At 52.5% G+C, this 20,000-nt stretch overlaps 3 protein-coding genes across 13 annotated transcripts in view; 1 reads left to right on the top strand and 2 right to left on the bottom strand.

The window, feature by feature from the left end:
* Positions 1-5,740, bottom strand: part of ttc39b (tetratricopeptide repeat domain 39B) — a 12,132-nt gene extending 6,392 nt beyond the window's left edge. Inside the window, exons 1-9 of the mRNA XM_028980199.1 lie at positions 5,484-5,740; positions 4,462-4,496; positions 4,258-4,362; positions 4,042-4,173; positions 3,901-3,977; positions 3,259-3,326; positions 3,093-3,157; positions 2,511-2,616; positions 2,371-2,436 (exon numbers count right to left, since the gene is read on the bottom strand). Coding sequence (XP_028836032.1) covers positions 2,371-2,436; positions 2,511-2,616; positions 3,093-3,157; positions 3,259-3,326; positions 3,901-3,977; positions 4,042-4,173; positions 4,258-4,362; positions 4,462-4,496; positions 5,484-5,525 — 696 coding nt within the window. The 5' untranslated portion in view covers positions 5,526-5,740. The remainder of the gene's footprint in view (positions 1-2,370; positions 2,437-2,510; positions 2,617-3,092; positions 3,158-3,258; positions 3,327-3,900; positions 3,978-4,041; positions 4,174-4,257; positions 4,363-4,461; positions 4,497-5,483) is intronic.
* Positions 5,741-6,929: 1,189 nt separating this feature from the next.
* On the bottom strand, positions 6,930-11,680 carry LOC114790245 (PC4 and SFRS1-interacting protein-like). 4 transcript variants are annotated; one of them, XM_028980135.1, is made up of 13 exons: positions 11,255-11,680; positions 11,118-11,179; positions 10,523-10,661; positions 9,561-10,442; positions 9,356-9,418; positions 9,058-9,109; positions 8,269-8,375; positions 7,987-8,126; positions 7,810-7,871; positions 7,645-7,721; positions 7,436-7,537; positions 7,187-7,347; positions 6,930-7,096 (listed from the first exon to the last, which is right to left on the bottom strand). In XM_028980135.1, exons 1-13 carry the CDS (start codon positions 11,336-11,338, stop codon positions 7,069-7,071), a joined length of 1,959 nt encoding a protein of 652 aa, XP_028835968.1. In that variant the 5' UTR covers positions 11,339-11,680; the 3' UTR covers positions 6,930-7,068. The 4 variants fall into 4 exon arrangements, with proteins under 4 accessions (XP_028835968.1, XP_028835977.1, XP_028835984.1 ...); XM_028980144.1 differs by having other exon boundaries at positions 7,987-8,123; XM_028980151.1 differs by having other exon boundaries at positions 8,269-8,342.
* Positions 10,836-20,000, top strand: part of ccdc171 (coiled-coil domain containing 171) — a 12,767-nt gene continuing 3,602 nt past the window's right edge. The window contains exons 1-18 of one of the 8 annotated variants that reach the window (XM_028979755.1): positions 10,836-10,878; positions 12,265-12,449; positions 12,526-12,616; positions 12,697-12,871; positions 12,955-13,145; positions 13,215-13,325; positions 13,873-13,986; positions 14,264-14,403; positions 14,489-14,594; positions 15,342-15,450; positions 15,533-15,618; positions 15,695-15,784; positions 15,858-16,037; positions 16,124-16,291; positions 16,382-16,570; positions 16,680-17,163; positions 19,662-19,831; positions 19,946-20,000. The exon at positions 19,946-20,000 is cut by the window's right edge and continues 95 nt beyond it. In XM_028979755.1, coding sequence (XP_028835588.1) covers positions 10,873-10,878; positions 12,265-12,449; positions 12,526-12,616; positions 12,697-12,871; positions 12,955-13,145; positions 13,215-13,325; positions 13,873-13,986; positions 14,264-14,403; positions 14,489-14,594; positions 15,342-15,450; positions 15,533-15,618; positions 15,695-15,784; positions 15,858-16,037; positions 16,124-16,291; positions 16,382-16,570; positions 16,680-17,163; positions 19,662-19,831; positions 19,946-20,000 — 2,650 coding nt within the window. In that variant the 5' untranslated portion in view covers positions 10,836-10,872. Of the gene's footprint in view, positions 10,879-11,036; positions 11,756-12,145; positions 12,175-12,264; positions 12,450-12,525; positions 12,617-12,696; positions 12,872-12,954; positions 13,146-13,208; positions 13,326-13,872; positions 13,987-14,263; positions 14,404-14,488; positions 14,595-15,341; positions 15,451-15,532; positions 15,619-15,694; positions 15,785-15,857; positions 16,038-16,123; positions 16,292-16,381; positions 16,571-16,679; positions 17,164-19,661; positions 19,832-19,945 lie in introns of those variants that run through there. The other 7 variants (XM_028979733.1, XM_028979782.1, XM_028979799.1 and 4 more) reach the window with 7 other exon arrangements.

The following is a 20,000-nucleotide window of genomic DNA, read 5'->3' as shown; positions in this document are numbered from 1 at the left end:
TCAGGGATCTTCAAATGGACCAGTAACATCATTATGGACACGTAATCTAGACCATGACACTGACTACATCCTGGACTTCTCCAACCCTACAACTGTAGGACTTATCATTATATCATATCCAACCCTGCACTGACACCATTTGCAGGCTCACTCTACCCTGGAAGGGGGTCCCTCTCTGTATCACTCCTTCCCAACGTTTCTTCCGACCTTTTTTTTCTCTCCTAGAGTTTTTTTTGTGTGGAGTTTTTCCTTGTGTGCAGAAGGGTCAAGTGTGGGGCCTGTCAAAGCCCATTGAGACATACTGTATGTGATTATGGGCTATATAAGAAATAAATGTTGTTGTTGTATTGGGTCGAGGATAGAGGGTCAGAGAATGTCTAAAGAGTTATATTGAAAAACAGCATGATTGAGTTTCATTTATTTCGCTTTTCTAGTGCGGGGAACAGACACAGCCTCAGTAACATGGAAGTCCCCACCGGGGTCTCTGGGTGGACTTTACTAGGTGACCAGCAGGCAGTTGGGTGTCAATTGGAAGTTAAACGACTATCGCTGAAATAGCTAGAAATGAGAGCAGGTGGGACATCTCTCCTAAATAGTCCCGCCCCCCCCCCCCCTCGATCTATTTCCATATATTAACCAAGTCGATATTATTTTGGGGACACAACTCAGCCGGCGATGAAACGCCACGTTGGACCAGAGCACATTACCGCCCTGGACATCTTTTTAGCTGGCTCACAGGCCTCTTTAATATCATTTTTTTAGTCATTTCAGTTTGATGCATTCGGACATGAATTATAATGTTTATTTTTCACCAGCACTTTTGAATTTGATTTGATGTCGGCCGCTCTAGCGAAATATAGTTGACCGTGGCCGCTGGATTTTCAGGTTTCTTAAAGTACAATCGGTAATTAGAGCGCGTTTCTCTCGAACAGGAGTTTAATGGGGAGAAGCGGGCGTGTCAGGACTTCCTACAATATCCCCCATCTCGGTGAGTGACACTAGCCTGAGTCGGGACAGAGGGACGAGTCTAAGAACGCCTAAACACCATTCTGTACGTCTGATCGCTTAGATGTACAAGAATGTTTTGTAGGCGTGTCAAAATCGGTCGCTGTAAATATTTACATATTTAAGGTGTTAAAATGAATGCGGCTGCGTGGGCGTGTCAATCATTGTTTCTCGCTCACACTTGACTTGCAATAAACCCGACTGATTGGCCAATTGGTTCGCATAAATGGGTATGTCTTGGCGTTTGATCCTCTCTTGAAAAGTTCAACATTTTCTTACTTTCCACCACAAGTAACACTAATCGGGGGCGTGTCCCCTTGAAATCAGATTGGACACCCCGCCTGGCCACCCCCACCAGAGCTGTTCATCATTTTATTCTATACAATTAGAGCATAAAATCTGAAGCCTCCTGGGGCGAGTACAGAGTCAATTGCAATCCGTAGTGTTTCATGATCTGCATAAGTTGCAGGTGAGTTGTGTAAAGTCAGCATAGCGGCACTAAGTTACGGGGTCAGTGGTGGCCTAGCGGTTAAGGAAGTGGCCACGTAATTAGAAGGTTGCCGGTTCGAATCCCGATCTGCCAAAGCGCCACTGAGCAAAGCACCGTCCCCACACACTGCTCCCTGGGCGCCTGTCATGGTGCCCACTGCTCACCAAGGGTGATGGGTTAAATACAGAGGACACGTGTCACCGTGCTGCTGTGTATCACAATCACGTCACTTTTACTTTCAAGTTAGGTTGACCGGGTTTTTAGACTTGTCTAGCCGATTAAACATTTGTCATGTCATCGGCTTATACGCTCTACACCTTGTCCAAAAAAAAAAATGTAATAAAGTGAAGTGTTTTTCACTTGTGATACACAGCTGCACAGCACACGGTGCACACAGTGAAATGTGTCCTCTGCATTTAACCATCACCCTTGGTGAACAGTGGGCACCATGACAGGCGCCCGGGGAGCAGCGTGTGAGAACGGTTCTTTGCTCAGTGGCACCTCAGTGGCATCTTGGTGGATCAGGATTCGAACTGGCAACCTTCTGATTACGGGGCCGCTTCCTTAACCGCTAGGCCACCACTGCCTGCCGAAGGGGACTTCCAAGGCTGGGGTCGGCCGGTTTCTTGACCGACCAGGGTGCACCGAAATCAGGTACTGTTTGAGAGGCCTCAAAAGTTGAAAAAAAGTTGAAATGTACACCCTGGTACAACTACCCTGGTACAACTACCCTGGTACAACAATCTTTGCAAACCCCCCCTGCCCCCACAACTACAATCTTCAAAAGGTCTAGACACACCCCTGACTGTATTTCTCAAAATGTGACGGTAGCAGCAGTTCTAGTGGGTTGTGTGGTGCAGTGTGTAAGCGCTCACTCTGTTGCCCGAAAAGCCGATAAATTCCAGCAGCCTGAGAATCCGCGCCGGCAGCAGAGACAGCATCTGAAAACACAACACGAGGCATGAAAGGAGGAAAGAAAGAAGAACCAACGAAGGGAGATCATCTCCGAACTCACAAGGTTGAACGTTCCGATCCCCAGCTTGACTCCGCCTTCGAACTGCCGCAGCGCCTCACTGTCCCCGCCCCTCGCCTCCACTAGACTCAGCACATGCTGGCAGTCCCTGTGCACAGGAAGTGACATCACAGCACATGGATGGAGGCATCTTCCATTTGAATTTGAATTCTTGTATTATCACGGTGAAGATGAAACGTCCCCACGAGGTGTAAAAGGGGGGTGTTTTAGTACAACTGGGGACATTTATTCAGAAAAGATGCAGGGTTCATGTAATAAAGATAATAAAAATAAAGAGATCTGGGTTCCGGGGGTCAAGTTAGGGTGGGGCTGGGTTAGGGATGGTCAAGTAAAAATAACTTGAATGGTTGGAACACATCTGGACACAAGCACTCTGCGTCTCGCGGTCTGCAGACGTTGAAAACGTCTAGAAACAGAAAACCCAAATAGGCACTGTTGGTAAAACCAGATGACCGCGTCCCGCTGACGTTCTGGACTGAAAACGCGGGGACAGGGCCGGGACGGAGAGGCGGGACTCGCGGGGAACGCGTCCCTCGCGGCTCTACCGGCGGACGTTCCACTCACTTGTAGATCTGGTAGCTGGTGCGGATCTTTATTCCCCCCTTAATGAAGCTGATCATGTTCTCATCCTGCGGACAACGATGGAGGGTGACCACAGAGGCACAACAGACGTGTGTGTGTGTGAGTGTGTGTGTGTGTGTGTGTGTGTGTGTGTGTCTGTCTGTCTGACCTGTACGAATGTTAAGGTGGCTTTCTGCAGCAGACACTCGGCGTAACAGATCTCGGCATGCATTTCCTCTACAGGGGGGAGAGAAACCTCAAATCACATTCACAGCATTTACCAGACGCTACGGGGACAGTCCCCCAGGAGACACCCGTCCACAGGAGAACGTTCCGCTCTGAAACCGTGGGACTCGCGTCCACACGGAGACGGCGTTTCAGGCGCCCCCTAAAACGGCTTCCGAACGCGGCACGCGTGCAATGGCGGCGAAACCGTCTCTACGCTGCACGTTTCTAACTTCCGGAGGACGAGACGCCGAACCAGGCGAGCGGGGAGTCACAGCGGCACCTACAGGTGCGGAGGGGGACGTCCTCTGCTTCTCCGTGTGGACACGTACCCGTTTTAGAGGGAAGCGATCTGGCGTGGACGGGGCCTCGCCGTCTTGCTCTGGGACACAGTGGTGGGGTTTGAACCTGGGAATTTGTGGATGTCCAGTTCGGAGACGAGGCTACTTTCCCGGACGCCGTGATTGGTCGACTGGCGCAGGTTGTGTTAAAGGGGTGAATTCGTGATGACCACATGTGAGGGGTTAATTAATGAAGTAGGGACGAACGCTTGATGGACACTCCGAACACACCCACACACACTTACCTTCTTTCAGGCGGTCAGAGGACTGTTTGGACACCAAGCTGGAGAGGGACTCCACCATCGAGCTCTTCTTCCTAAACCTGTACACACACGCACGCATGAAGACGAACTGTCCACACGTCGCCGTGGGGGCGGAGTCAATACCTCTGGCAGGTGTGCAGAGCGTCTTTGATGGTTGCCATGGCAGCCTGGATGTCTTTGTGCTCGAAGGTCATGGCTGCCTGCATGGCCAGGATGCTGCTGTATCCCAGAGCGTGATACATGCTCTCCTTAGACCTGCGTACACACACACGAACACACACTCAACGACACATGTGCACACACACACACACACACGCACACACACAAACGTGTTTTCACCAGGGCTTGAGCAGGTCGAGCGCTTCTGAGAACTTGTTGTTGAGGACGAGGTTGAGGGCCATGCTGCACTCTTCTATAGACGTCTTCAAATCCATCCTGGAGGCACTGAGAGACACACACACACTTTATCTACACACACACACACACACATACACACACACACTCTGCATTGAAATAAATGGTATACGGTATGAAGACACTCACACTGGTATCTGATCAAAGGCGTCTTCGAAGCAGTCCTGCAATACAGACGTAGACAGGTGACAACATGGACACACACACACACACACACACACACACCCTGAACATAAACCCATAAACACAGTGCCGTAACCACCTCTTCAAACTAGGACAATGCTGCACTGTGTGACCATGTGACTGTGTGTGTGTGTGTTCATTATCCTGTTTAAGAGGTCAGAGTTGGACCAGGGAAGGACGTCTACAGGGATCCAGGAAGTGGATCAGGGCTGGAATGCCGCAGTCAACGTCCCCATGCGGCACGTTGTACCCGTCCTCAGCACCGGATACGTCACATGACGGCCAGCGCGTCACCAGATTCAATATTCAGCACGTCCCCCCGCTCAATCACTCGTATTCAGAGCCGAGGTTCGAATCGCGCTTCTTTTACTGCTCCTGAAATGTTCGTTACATAAGCAGGAGGGTAAAATACACACACACACACGCACGCACACACACACACACACACACACACACACACACACACACACACACACGCACACACACACACAGACACACAGTGGAAAATCTCAAGGTCAGAGGTGGTAACTGGATCTGATGAAAAGATCCCTGGTAGCAGACAGTGTATGTGTGTGTGTGTATGTGTGTGTGTATGTGTGTGTGTGTTGCCCTTATTCTCTCTCTCTCTCTCACACACACTAGTTTAAGTATCAGGGCGCATGTGTAACACAGTATAAAGATAAGTGGATTACACACACACACACACACACACACACAGGGGACTAAGCACCGTGTTTTCCCGTGTTCACCTGGCAGAAACACATCAGAAGGAATCGAAATGTGTCGTGACCATCATCATCATCATCATCATCCTCACCTCCTGTCTTAGAGCGCGACATTCATCTTACATCACACACACACACACACACACACACACACGCACACACGCACACACACACACACGCGCGCACACACACGCACACAGGGACTGGAGGGCGGAAGTGTGCAAGTCTCGAGTTTCATGTCACCTCGTCCACGTCCGCAGCTCCGTTGATCCCCGCGCGCGCCATGGCGCCGTTTGTCCCTGAGTTTGACCGGAAGCGGAGTCTCCGCCGACTACAACATCTTCACCGTGTCCTTCATCATCGTCGTCGTCGTCGTCGTCACCTTCCTCATCCTCACCGCCGCTCAGCTGCGGCTCCGTCCCCGCCGGCGACGCGTCAGCGCCCTGATGACGTGGAGACGCTGACAGAGGGGCGGGGCGCGGAAGGGGGAGGGGCTTCCAACGCGCACGGTCCATACGTCAACACACACACACACACACACACACTCTCACCGTGTAAAAGTCTGGATTCCCTTGAATCCAGAAACTGCCATGCTGGTCTTCTGATTCAGGGACGTGTCCTCCACCTCCATGGACGGAGATGGTCCTTCACCCTGGAGAACATCTCTCCATCCCTAATAAGGTCTGGTCTTACAGAACACACTCACCTATGAACCAGGTTCAAACCCCACTTACTACCATCGTGTCCCTGAGCAAGACACTTAACCCTGAGTGTCTCCAGAGGGGGACTGTCCCTCTAACTACTGACTGTAAGTCGCTCTGGATAAGGGCGTCTGGTAAATGCTGTAAATGTCTAAATGGTCTTCTGGAGGACTTGCACCGAATCGGACTTGAGCTCCTCCATCACAGCCACCAAACAGGACAGGGACAGAGCCACAGCTGTGGTGGCCTAGCAGGTAAGGAAAGGGGACCCGTAATCAGAAGGTTGCGGGTTCGAATCCCGAGCCGCCAAGGTGCCACTGAGGTCCCCTTGATGAAGGTCCCGTCCCCACACACTGCTCCCCGCTGTCACCAAGGGTGACGGTTAAACACAGAGGACACATGTCACCGTGTGCTGTGCTGCATGTTCCTTAACTACTTCTGTTCTTGTTGCTCTTCATCTTTATGGAGATTGTGTGTTTATTTTTAGCATTTTATATCTGGAGCTCGGCCGCCTCAGGGACGTTATCTAATCGTGAACTGCAGGGGACAGAGTTCACGAGGTCCAATTTTACTCCACCCTGTAACCCTCGGAAACGCTGCCCTTCCTAAGATGGAAATCTAGATCAGCCGGTAGTCTGAGCAGGACATCGTCTGGGTTCTTTCAGAACGATAATGACACGCTTGTATCACACGCGCGCGGAACGAGAAGTTTGGAGGCTTCACGACCAGCCAGAACATCAGGAGCGTTCTGGAGTTCCAGTAGAGAAGCAGTCCAGAAAAGCTCCTGAAGGAGAACCATTTATTTACTGGAAAGGTTTCAGCACCTCCTTCGGCATGATGGGTGACGCAGGGAACATTGTGCTTCTCACCCACGACCCAGAAGAGCGTCTCCAGGGGGACGGTCCCTGTCAGGCACTCTGGACGAGGCCAGAAATGTTGAATGTGTCTCCATCCCACACATCTTCACCTCCTCAAGCAGAGACCAGCGTATCAAAAAATCCTTTAATGAACATCAGTTAAAAAGGGGCGTGTCCAGAACGTACACGGGAGGTTTATACAGGCATGTACACGTGTGTGTGTGTGTGTGTGTGTGTGTGTGTGTGTGTGCGCAGACACTCGTTCTCCTGTCAGGGCAGCTGTTGGTCGCCCAGCCCACTGCGGAGAGGAAAGTTCAAAATCAACAAAGAGACAAAACCAACAAACGTAAACCAGATCTCACACACACACACACACACACACACACACCTGGCAGCGTGCTGCTGCTCCTCCTCCTGCAGCGCGTGGACGAACTGCGGGCTCAGCAGCTCCTCGTCCTCCGCCTCGCCGTCCAGGAAGACGCTCTTGAACTTGTAGTAGAGCATGCTGGCCTTCTGCATGACCACCTCGCTGCCCCCGAACTTGCGGATCTGCCGCCACACACACACACACACACACACACACACTCAGAGGCCGAGCCGGACCCCCGCCCGCCGTCCCCACGGTCCCCAGAATTACCTTCCTGAGCGTGTCGATGAGCTCTCGGTGGTTCTGCAGGTTCTGGGACGAAACCGGGACACGACCCAGCTCATCTAAAGCCAACACACACTTCGCTACGTCCTGCGAGGGAGAGAGAGAGAAAGAGAGAGAGGGGTGTGTTGTGTAACGGCGTGATTATGCTACACGTGTGTGTGTGTGTGTGTGTGTGTATAGAGTTTTTAACGTACTGGATTGTCCACGGTGAGAGACACTCGGATTTCTCCCAGAAGTCTGTGCAGCCGAGAGTCTGTGACCGAGTCTGTGACTGCAGGACGCACACGTTGATAAGCGTGTCTCTCTCTCTCTCACACACACGCACACACACACACACACACACACACACACACACTCACCAATTTTAATCCCAGACTTCCTCTCAACTTTATTCTCCTTCCTCTCTTCCTTCTTCACACACCTGAAAGACCACGTCCATTTCATCAGGTTCTACACAAACGGTCCCCGCTGTTACGGTCCACACTGGGTGTGTGTGTGTGTGTGTGTGTGTGTGTGTGTGTGTGTGTTTCACTCACTCTGGCATCTTCCTCTCCTCCTCCTCCTCCTCCTCCCCTTCCTGCTGCTGCCTCTCTCTCCTGTTCTCACGGTCGGCCTGAACCAGACCCTGCAGACACCTCAGGACCGTCTGTCTGTCCTCTGCTGAGATGCGTCTCTTCTGAGCAACACGGGCAGGAAAAACGACACCGGCCATTTAATACGAGGGACGCCACGTACAGACATGTCCATTTCTGGGGGGCTGGTCATCTACTGATGAACGGATATATTATTTATAATAATGATAAAACCCCCACAGCCACCTGTTCAGGATCTGCTGTCTTCAACCTCTTCAGCAGGACCTTCCCGTCCTCTCCTCCACCCTCCTGCTCCTCACCTGAGGACAGACAACAGCCACCTTGAAGGTCCCCTATTATGGAAAATGTGACTGTGAGACGATTGAACATTAATACGAGGTCCCCCAGCCTGTCTATGGTCCTGCCTGGTGGTCTGTGTAAAGAGGTCTGCTTTCGTTCTGCTTCACCGTTCAGAGACGGTCGGATCTGGAAGTTGTCCCCTTATGACATCATAAGGGGAAAGTTTACCTCCCGTTTCTCACGCTTTTTCCCGTCCCTCCCCTCAAACATGATCTCCACCGACCGTCATGGCTTCCAAACGTGTGAAGCACCTTAGTCGATGAGCACAAATGTATTTTTTTTTAGTTCCGTCACGTGAGACTCTGAAGATCCAGCAGGTTCATTTTATTCTATCTGTAAAAACGACGACACGACTTCCTGTCTGGGCCAAACCTCGTGTTGATGACGTTATTTCCCGCTCAACTTCTATAGGCCGCTCCCCTCCTCGTCCCGCCTCTCTCCTCCTCATTAGCATTTAAAGCTACAGACGGTGAAACGGTGCATCCTGGGAAATCTCACTGTGGATCAAAGTGGCTGTAATTCTGCACCAAGAGACCTCAGATACGGGATAAGGGACCAACAAGATGTCAGGGGACCGCAATTTAGTCTGACACATTGCCACTAGTCCCAATAATACTGCTTGTGTGTGTGTGTGTGTGTGTGTGTGTGTGTGAGAGAGAGAGAGGGGGGGGGTACCTGCTGGAGCTGGTGGTACACTGGAAGCATCTTTCTGTTCTTCAGATTGGGCCTGTGGAGAAAACCCACAAGAGCGGTTGAGGAGCAGACCGGTGTGTGTGTGTGAGTGTGTGTGTGTGTGTGTGTGTTTAGGGGAGATGTTACGTTCAGGTTATACACAGATCCTGAAAAAGGGGTGGATCCAATTACAAATGCGGTTTTAAGAAAAAGTACAAAACCCCAGAACCTCAAGCACGTTGACGCGCTCGGAACTGGGAGTTACCATATTTCCCTCGGTGAGGAGGCGGAGTCACGTTACCTTTCTCTTCCTGCTGCCACGGGGTGACCCAGGAGCCTCTGCCTCCGAACCCCGTTGAGGTCCCTGCAGGAAGTCACCACCAACATGTCAAAAGGAACAGCGAAGCGGACTTTAATGCCACAGTCGTGACCGCTGATTTTCTTGCACAATATGAACCCGTAACGTCCGCTGCAGCATCAACAGGCGAAATATGAAAACAACTCACAGCGGGTGTGGGCGTGGCCTCGTAATGAGATTGTGGGAGGGGCTTTTGATCTTGAGATTCATTATTCGTCATCATTCGATGTCGATTCTCAGGCTCGTCCCCTCCCGTCTCTGTCTGGCCACCCTCCGAGACACCTTTGGACATTTCAGTGTCCACTGATGTCTGACCGTTTTTTTGGTCATCATTCTTGTTGGGGGTGTCTTTACCGAAGGATGCATCCGTCTTCGCCACCGTTTGTCTGTTGTCGTTCTTGTTGGGCGTGTCTTTATTGATTGACGTCTCTGTCTTCGCCACCGATTGTCTCGTTTGTCTGTTGTCGTTCTTGTTGGGCGTGTCTTTATTGATTGACGTCTCTGTCTTCGCCATCGATTGTCTCGTTTGTCTGTTGTTGTTCTTGTTGGACGTGTCTTTATTGTCTGGTGTCTCTGTCTTCATCAGCGTTTGTCTCGTTTGTCTGTTGTCGTTCTTGTTGGACGTGTCTTTATTGATTGACGACTCTGTCTTCGTCGCTGTTTGTCTGTTCTTGTTGGGCGTGTCTTTATTGATTGATGTCTCTGTCTTCGCCACAGTTTGTCTTGTTTCTCGGTTTTCTTTCTTGTTTGGCGTATCTTTATTCTCTGGTGTCTCTGTCTTCGTTGGCGTTTGTCTCGTTTGTCGGTTGACATTCTTGTTGTGCATGTCTTTATTGTCTGGTGTATCTGTCTTCGCAGTCTGTCGGTTCTTGTTGGGCGTGTCTTTATTGTCCAACGTCTCTGTCTTTGCCACTATCGCCTTCTGCCCAGTCTCCTTGTGCGTTTTCCTCTGTCCTCCACCCACTGCTGTTTCACCAGTTGTCTTCTTCTCAGGTCGCGTCCTCTCCAGCCGCTTCAGCACCCAGTGTTTCTGCTCCACAAGTACAAAGGTTTAGCCACGTTCCGGTCCCACCGTCTCTCGGGAGCATTTCATCGGCAATATAAACTCACCTTTTGACCTTTCAGCCCGACGCCAGGGTCGTGCTCGATCTCCCACATGGCCTTTTGGAATCCGCCTTTCTTGTACGGTTTGCCATACTTCTCCTTGTTTGGCCAATAGGGGACGACATCTTTGGGCTCCAGGAAGGCCCTGGAGGGGAGGAGAAGAGGTGAGAAGAAGTTTAGAGTTGTCCACTGGTTACTTTATGGGACGGAGGGAGGTCCTTAGTGGGGTCCCTCTGAGTCACTCGATATTTTTACATTTACCAGACGCCCTTATCCAGAGCGACTTACAATCAGTAGTTACAGGGACAGTCCCCCCCTGGACACACTCAGGATTAAGTGTCCTGCTCGGGGACACAATGGTAGTAAGTGGGGTTTCAACCTGGGTCTTCTGGTTCACAGGCGAGTGTGTGACACACTAGACTACTACCAGCCTAGTATATTCAACGTTTATTGTAGTAATGAATGCTTTAATGATAATAAGATGTATTTATGGGACGTTTTTACAGTCTAGACATGGTGTAGTCGGAGGGTCACAGGACTCGGTTCATTTGACTCCTGAGTTATTTAGTGGACCCGGGTCCGAGATGGCGGAGCGACTCACGTCTGGTGCGTCCCGTAGAAGAAGACGGGCACCTTGTTGCCGGGTCGCTTCTCGTCCCCGACCTGAAAAAGGAGCGAGACGGACAACATGACGCTTCGGCCGGACGCGAACCGAGCGGCGAGTGAATCGAATCGCACCCGTGCGGGCCAGAACGGGTAACTCTTCATCTTGGCGAAGACCGCGTCCCCCGGCCGGAGCTCCGGACCCTGCGCCGCCTTCATCCCTCAAGCGGGGCTCGGAAAGTTCTACTCCCCAGATAATAAATAATACTAAAAAGATAAAAACCGCGCCGCCGGAGTCGAACCCGCCGCCAGGCGACCGAGCGACGAAATACAAAAACAAAGGGAGGGAAGCCGGGACAACTCGGAGCGGACAGCGCGCCGCGCTTCTTTACTCTCCCGGGAACTTCCTGCCGAGAGGACCCGCGGCGCGTCGCGACACGTTATAACGCGGAATTACGGACGCGGCGTCGTTTTAAAACGCTCCCCAGCGCAACTTGCGACGGATCTCGACACGGCGTCGTCCGGGCGCAGCGTGTCCCTTTAAATCCGCCGCTTCCGGGACAGGCCCCGCCCCGGAAGTGACGCGGGGCGTCGCGTTTAAACGGCCGCCGCCATCGCAGGTAAACAGCCGCTCTGGTTCGTTTTTTTCCTTTAGCGCGATTCTGTTTGATATGTGGTGTTAACGTGTGGAAGAAAGTAAAACTAACGAATTTCAACTGTCGGAAAGTGTAGAATAACGATAGTTAAATTGATCAACTTTTGATTTCTTTTCATGAAATAAATCAAACTTTCTTACATTTACATAATTTACCAGACGTCCTTATCCAGAGCGACTTACAGTCAGTAGTTACAGGGACAGTCCCCCCCTGGAGACACTCAGGGTTAAGTGTCCTGCTCAGGGACACGATGGTAGTAAGTGGGGTTTGATCCTGGGTCTTCTGGTTCATAGGGGAGTGTATTACCCACTAGGCCACTACCACCCCAGTCTTATTGTACAAAAGGATGTATTCATAGTTGGGGGTCCTAGTGAACCAGAACTGATCACTTCATCCATGGTAACTTGGAAGCACGTTGTAAGTCGCTCTGAATGCCTTAAATGTAAATGCCAGAGGCCGAAGCATCATGGGAAATGTGTTTGATGACAGGGTGTACGTCATGCCCAGCAACCCCCCCGATGGCCCACGGAGGCCGAGGCCACGCCACACCCACCCAGGCAGGCCCAAGGACCGCAGCCCGTCCAAATCGAAAGGTCAGGGGTCGCGGAGCGTCCAGCAGCAGGAGGAGGAGGTCCGGCCCAGAGCTGCCGCCCCAGCGTCTCCTGCCCGGTAACGTGGGTCCGGACTGAAGAGGAAGAGGATGCTGTGGGCGGGGCATGTGTGACGTGTGTGTGTGGGTGTGTGTTCCAGGCTGGAAGACGTTGACTCCGTGGGCCTGCGCCGGAGGATCCACGAGCTGGAGAAGGAGAAGCTGGAGCTCACATCCCAACACAACCAGGAGGTGCCAGGCCGCTGTGTGATTGAGGGGCGGGGTTAAACATGGACACGCCCACTCACTCGCCTGTGTTGATGTTGGCGCAGATCTTGGCGCTGGGCACGCAGGTTGCCAGGTTACGGGCGCAGGTGGAGCGAGGGGAGGCGGTGCGGCAGACGCTGGAGTACGACATCACCGTAGCCAACAGAGGCTCCGCCCTTCAGAGGAGCAAAGCGGACGCCGCCATCGCCGAGCTGCGGGAGCAGAACGCCGACCAGCAAGGTGTGTGTGTGTGTGTGTGTGTGTGAGAACGTGATGATGTATGACAACAGAAAGATGTAGATCTGGTTGTCGGGTGCCGGCAGGCCTCCTTGCCGAGCTGCGCCAGAGGACCCAGGACCTGGAGAAGGCCCTGGAGATCAGCAGGCGGGCCAGAGAAGAGGACGTCCGGGGCCTCCAGGCGGAGCTCGCCGAGAGGGACCGCCTGCTGCTGGCCGCGCAGGAAGAGGCGGAGCTCGCGACCCGGGACGAAGGCAGGCTCCTGGCCACGCTGCAGGTACGTCAGGGGTTCCCGGGGGCCAGAAGGTCCGCGCCGGCGCGTTAATACACTTCCTGTCAGGAGCAGCAGGAGACCCTGCGGGATCTGGAGCGCCGGATGGACGCCGAGTGGCGCGGGAGAGAGGACCTCCGACAACAAGCAGACGAGAGAGAGCGGACGCTGCACGCGCAGCTGGAGGTGTGTGAGCCGGGGATGATGGGAAATCTGCGTCTGTGCGGATGAACTCGCGTCCGTACTGTGCGTCGTAATCTGTAGTGCGTACTCCTCACCACCAGGGGTCAGCGTTGAGGCCGCAGACCAAATAAACGAATGAATAAAGTTCTGTACTTAACAAAAAAGGTGAAATAAGTGAAAACATGTTTTATATTCTAGTTTCTTTGCTCTGGTTACTGCTTTACACACTCTTGGCATTCTCTCGATGAGCTTCAAGAGGTCGTCACCTGAAATGCTTCTCCAACAGTCTTGAAGGAGTTCCCAGAGGTGTTTAGCACTTGTTGGTCCAGATCACCCCAAACCATCTGGATTGGGTTCAGGTCCGGTGACTGTGGAGGTCAGGTCTCCACTTTTTGTTAAGTACAGAACTCCACATGTGTTCATTCATAGTTTTGATGCCTTCAGTGAGAATCTACCAACGTAAATGGTCATGAAGATAAAGAAACACGTTGAACGAGAAGGTGTCCAGACTGTACGTACAGTTAACAGCAAGCGTATTCCTGCCTTTTAGTCTGCGCTGCGGAGAGTGAAGGACCTGGAGTCGGATCTTCAGGCGGACCGAGACGTGCACCTCGAGGCCCAGCGCGCCGCTCATGTCATCCAGGCGAGTTCAGAGCATCGGCGCGTGAGTATAACGAGGAAGCGGCCCCGTAATTAGAAGGTTGTGGGTTCGAATCCCGACCTGCCAAGGTGCCACCGAGGTCCCCTTGATGAAGGTCCCGTCCCCACACGCTGCTCCCCGGGCGCCTGTCATGGTGCCCACTGCTCAGCAAGGGTGACGGTTAAATACAGAGGACACGTTTCACCGCGTCACCGTGTGCTGTGCTGCTGTGTCTCACAATGACCATCGCTTGAAAAGAATGGAAATAAAAGTCTTGCTTTATGCTTTATGATGCGTGCAGCAAAGGCTGCAGGATCTGGAGGCGGAGCTTCAGCAGGAGAAGAGTCGCCGCCGGGACCTGCTGAGCAGCTTGGAGCGGCAGAAAGAGAAGAACAGAGAGCTGGAGCAGGAGACGGAGACAACGGCCAACACACACGCGCGGTAACACACACACACACACAGTGGCCATCTTATTTGGGGGCGGGGCTTGTTTCCAGCTGAGATCTGTGTTTCCGTGTGTTTGCAGGACGCAGAGCGCCTACCTGAGGTCCAAGGAAGATCTGGAGCAGCAGAGGAAATCATCGTCAGACCTCCGAGACAGACTCACACACACGCAGCAGCAGCTCAGCGGGGTACACACACACACACACACACACATTCCTACATGCAGAAAGGTCTTTTAAAGGTCCCCTATCAAGAACATGTCGTTTTAACATCTGTCCTCGAGTGGCTAGAAATGGGGACAGGCGTCATTCTGTGTCACCGTCTGTGTTTGGATGTAAAAGTGTCCTTTAAGAAGCAGCTGAAAACCCACTTGTTCAAAAAGTATTTCAACACACACACATGCACACACGCTGCACAAAATAAAAATAGTCTTTTTTTCTGCGTCCAGCACAGTTCCAGCATGTTCTATTCCTGACAAGTTGGGCCTGATCAGGACTCTCCGTTTTTTTAAATGAGAATTGCTGCTGTCGTCCTCCTGTAAGTCGCTTTGGATAAAAGTGTCTGCAACGTAAAGTCAAATAAAGTCAAATAAAGTCAAATGAACACAAACGCGAGACTCTGAAGATCCAGCGGGTTCATTTTATTTTATCAGTAAAAACATCGTGGTTGGTGGACGGAGTTGATGACGTCATTTTCCCGCTCAACTTCTATAGGCCGCTCGCCTCCTGGTCCCGCCTCTCTCCTCCTCATTAGCATTTAAAGCTACAGACGGTGAAACGGTGCATCCTGGGAAATCTCACTGTGGGACTGGATCAAAGTGGCAGTAATTCTGCACCAAGAGACTTCAGATACAGAATTAGGGACCAACAAGACCGACATAGAAGCAAAACATTTTTTTAAATGACTAAAAATAAATAGTGCGTGTTGGTGTTCAGGTTGAGGAGCAGCTGGTGTGTGTTCAGAAGGCGTCTGAGGGATTCATGACTGATCTGGAGCAGCTGTTACTCCAACACAGCCTGCAGGGGGAGACACTCACACACTCTGGTAACACACACACAGTCAAAAGGTTTATTATTAACAAATGCGTCAGGTCATTGATATTATAATTGTGTGTTTGTGTGTGTAGGTGAACATCAGCCATCTGCATTACTGGATCTTCTTAAAAAAATACTCAGTGGTTACCAGTCAACACTGAGCAACACAGAGTCCCAGGTAACACACACACACACACACCATGTTGTCATGTTATGCATGTGTGTGGTTGTGTAATGAATGTGTGTGTGTGTAGCTGCGGGATGCTGGAAGGCGGCGTGAGTTGCTGCTGGTGGAGAACGGACAGAAAGAAGAGGTCCTCAACACACAGAAGATCAACCTCCAGGTGTGTGTGTGTGTGTGTGTGTGTGTGTGTGTGTGTGTGTTTATCGGTTCTGAAACCAGATGCCGCCTCTCAGGATTCTGCCACCCGTCTGGCTCAGCTGACTGCTGAGGTCACCCGTCTCCACGGTGACGCTGCCGCTTCAGCTAAAGCGGCGGCTGAAGCGCAGAGTGACCTGCGTCACATGACCCAGAGACACGCCCACACGCAGAGAGAGATCCAGCGAATCAGCAGGGAGAACCACAAACAGGAACAGGTAACACACACACCTTCACATGCCATCTCTCACACACACACACGTACACACAACCATACTGATTTATGTGTGTGTGTGTGTTTCAGGAGAAGCTGGTGTTCCTCCACTCCCTCTATCAGAAGCTGGTTGCAGGGTGTGTGCTCCTGAGACCACCACAAGGCATCTTGGGAAGTTTCACATGGGCGGAGCTCTGTGCTGTGCTGCAGGAGCACACTGAGGGTCTCCTGAGTGACTTACACACCGCCAAGGAGCAGGTGTGTGTGTGTAATTGTGTATAATATTCATCTAATTTTGCAGTCCGTGAGTCAACATTTCTGAATTGAATCTCGCGCGCGTGTGTGCAGATCGAGCGGCTGCGCGGCGAGTGCGAGGCGAAAAGTGGCGCCCTGCGGGAGCTGCATGAGGCCCACGGTGGAGCTGTGGAGGGCCTCACCGCGCAGCTGCGTCTCAGGGAGCAGAGCTGGATCAGCCAGAGAGAGGAGCTGCTCCAGCACCAGGAGGGCCTCACGGCGCAGCTGCACCACAGGGCCCAGGTGGTGCACTCACTCACACACACACACACACACACACACACACACACACACACACACTGTGTATATGAGTAGATGTGTCGGTCTGTGCTGATGTTTAGTGTGTGTGTAGGAGTCCCAGCGGAAGGCCGATCATGCCGCGGCGAAGTTGTGTTCTGTGGGGCGTGACTCCGCCTCCCTCCTGTCCGCCTGCTCGCTGCTCGCTGGGTGCGTGTCCGCGCTGTTCCGCAGGGCGTCATCGCTATGGCAACAGAAGCACGCCCTGCTCAGACTGGCGGAGTCGCGGGACACGCTGGACCGAGACGTGCGTGTGCTGCTGCAGGCGCTCTGTCACTCGCACGCCCCGCCGCCCCACACGGGGGTGTGGCGCTTCCGGTGCGCCGCTATCGCTGTGCTGGCGGCTCTGCGCCTCAGAACACTGGGGACGCACTCGCGCCTGCTCGTCACCGTGGAGACGCCACACACACCGCTGAAGAGTCTGGGTGTGTTCGCCGTGGGCGGGTCGAGTGGGAGGAGCGAGAGAATGGCGTGGATCCGCAGTGAAGAGATGAAGAGCGAGATCTTAACCTGCATGCAGGGAGCAGAGGACTGTACAGGTAATACACGCACACCCACTTACCACGCCCACTTTCAACTCGTTACCTGCGAGGTCACCACGCCCACTTTCAACTCGTTACCTGCGAGGTCACCACGCCCACTTTCAACTCGTTACCTGCGAGGTCACCACGCCCACTTTCAACTCGTTACCTGCGAGGTCACCACACCCACTTTCAATTTATTACCTGCGAGGTCACCACGCCCACTTTCAACTCGTTACCTGCGAGGTCACCACGCCCACTTTCAACTCGTTACCTGCGAGGTCACCACGCCCACTTTCAACTCGTTACCTGCGAGGTCACCACGCCCACTTTCAACTCGTTACCTGCGAGGTCACCACGCCCACTTTCAACTCGTTACCTGCGAGGTCACCACGCCCACTTTCAATTTATTACCTGCGAGGTCACCAAACCCACTCTTAATTTGTTACCCACGAGGTCACCACGCCCACTTTCAACTCGTTACCTGCGAGGTCACCACGCCCACTTTCAACTCGTTACCTGCGAGGTCACCACGCCCACTTTCAACTCGTTACCTGCGAGGTCACCACGCCCACTTTCAACTCGTTACCTGCGAGGTCACCAAGCCCACTTTCAACTCGTTACCTGCGAGGTCATCACGCCCACTTTCAACTCGTTACCTGCGAGGTCACCACGCCCACTTTCAACTCGTTACCTGCGAGGTCACCACGCCCACTTTCAACTCGTTACCTGCGAGGTCACCACGCCCACTTTCAACTCGTTACCTGCGAGGCCACCAAACCCACTCTTAATTTGTTACCCACGAGGTCACCACGCCCACTTTCAACTCGTTACCTGCGAGGTCACCACGCCCACTTTCAATTTATTACCTGCGAGGTCACCACGCCCACTTTCAACTCGTTACCTGCGAGGTCACCACGCCCACTTTCAACTCGTTACCCTGCGAGGTCACCACGCCCACTTTCAATTTATTACCTGCGAGGTCACCACGCCCACTTTCAATTTATTACCTGCGAGGTCACCACGCCCACTTTCAACTCGTTACCTGCGAGGTCATCACGCCCACTTTCAACTCGTTACCTGCGAGGTCACCACGCCCACTTTCAACTCGTTACCTGCGAGGTCACCACGCCCACTTTCAACTCGTTACCTGCGAGGTCACCACGCCCACTTTCAACTCGTTACCTGCGAGGCCACCAAACCCACTCTTAATTTGTTACCCACGAGGTCACCACGCCCACTTTCAACTCGTTACCTGCGAGGTCACCACGCCCACTTTCAATTTATTACCTGCGAGGTCACCACGCCCACTTTCAACTCGTTACCTGCGAGGTCACCACGCCCACTTTCAACTCGTTACCTGCGAGGTCACCACGCCCACTTTCAATTTATTACCTGCGAGGTCACCACGCCCACTTTCAATTTATTACCTGCGAGGTCACCACGCCCACTTTCAACTCGTTACCTGCGAGGTCACCACGCCCACTTTTAATTTGTTACCCGCGAGGTCACCACGCCCACTTTCAACTCGTTACCTGCGAGGTCACCACGCCCACTTTCAACTCGTTACCTGCGAGGTCACCACGCCCACTTTCAACTCGTTACCCGCGAGGTCACCAAGCCCACTTTTAATTTGTTACCTGCGAGGTCACCACGCCCACTTTCAATTTATTACCTGCGAGGTCACCACGCCCACTTTCAATTTATTACCTGCGAGGTCACCACGCCCACTTTCAACTCGTTACCTGCGAGGTCACCACGCCCACTTTTAATTTGTTACCCGCGAGGTCACCACGCCCACTTTCAACTCGTTACCTGCGAGGTCACCACGCCCACTTTCAACTCGTTACCCGCGAGGGTCACCAAGCCCACTTTTAATTTGTTATCTGCGAGGTCACCACGCCCACTTTCAATTTATTACCTGTGAGGTCACCCCGCCCACTTTCAACTCGTTACCTGCGAGGTCACCACGCCCACTTTCAATTCGTTACCTGCGAGGTCACCAGGCCCACTTTCAACTCGTTACCCGCGAGGTCACCACGCCCACTTTCAATTTATTACCTGTGAGGTGACCCCGCCCACTTTCAACTCGTTACCTGCGAGGTCACCACGCCCACTTTCAAATCGTTACCTGCGAGGTCACCACGCCCACTTTCAATTCGTTACCTGCGAGGTCACCACGCCCACTTTCAATTTGTTACCTGCGAGGTCACCACGCCCACTTTCCATTAATCACCTGCGAGATCGCCACGCCCACTTTCCATTAATCACCTGCGAGGTCGCCACGCCCACTTTCCATTAATCACCTGCGAGGTCACCACGTCAAATTTCCATTAGTCACCCGCGAGGTTGCCACGCCCACTTTCAATTCTCATACACAATTCAAATGAACAGGATGGAATTTTTTTGTTTTTTGCATAAATGAGTGCAGACACATTAGTGAGTGTGTGTGTGTGTGTGTGTGTGTGTGTGTGTGTGTGTGTGTGTGTGTGTGTGTGTGTGTGTGTGTGTGTTAGAGTCCACGGTGCACACCGCTTTCTCCAGGTTGATTGACCGTCTGGTTGTTAAGAGTGACAGTACTCGCCAGCAGTGCAGCGACGGGGAATCTTTGTCATGGAGACTCGGTCGAGGGCAGCAGAGACTCCAGACGACACGACCGGTTCCCACGAACCACTACAGCAGTAAGGTATACACACACACACACACACACACACACACACACACACATAATCAGCACATGTTTAATGTAAATGTAAATGTAAAAATGTTTAATCACAGCTTCACGTCTGTGCCCGTGTAGGCCGTGACTGAGTCTCTGCAGCACAACATTCTGGAGTTCACACGACGTCTTCACT

This window comes from Denticeps clupeoides, chromosome 1 (genome assembly GCF_900700375.1).
Source record: "Denticeps clupeoides chromosome 1, fDenClu1.1, whole genome shotgun sequence".
NCBI lineage: Eukaryota > Metazoa > Chordata > Actinopteri > Clupeiformes > Denticipitidae > Denticeps > Denticeps clupeoides.
Note: the sequence above shows the minus strand (reverse complement) of the source record. Positions and strands in the feature narration are given on the sequence as shown.

Bases quoted from the DNA above. Each gene is read 5' to 3' on its own strand.
- LOC114790245 (XM_028980135.1), bottom strand. From the start codon at position 11,338: ATGAAGGCGGCGCAGGGTCCGGAGCTCCGGCCGGGGGACGCGGTCTTC. The intron at 8,127-8,268 runs GTGGCTGTGGGG...CGTGTTGCTCAG, and splicing joins AGACAGCAGATCCTGAACAG to AAGAGACGCATCTCAGCAGA. The intron at 7,722-7,809 runs GTGAGTGTGTGT...TGCGTCCTGCAG, and splicing joins GAAGTCTGGGATTAAAATTG to TCACAGACTCGGTCACAGAC.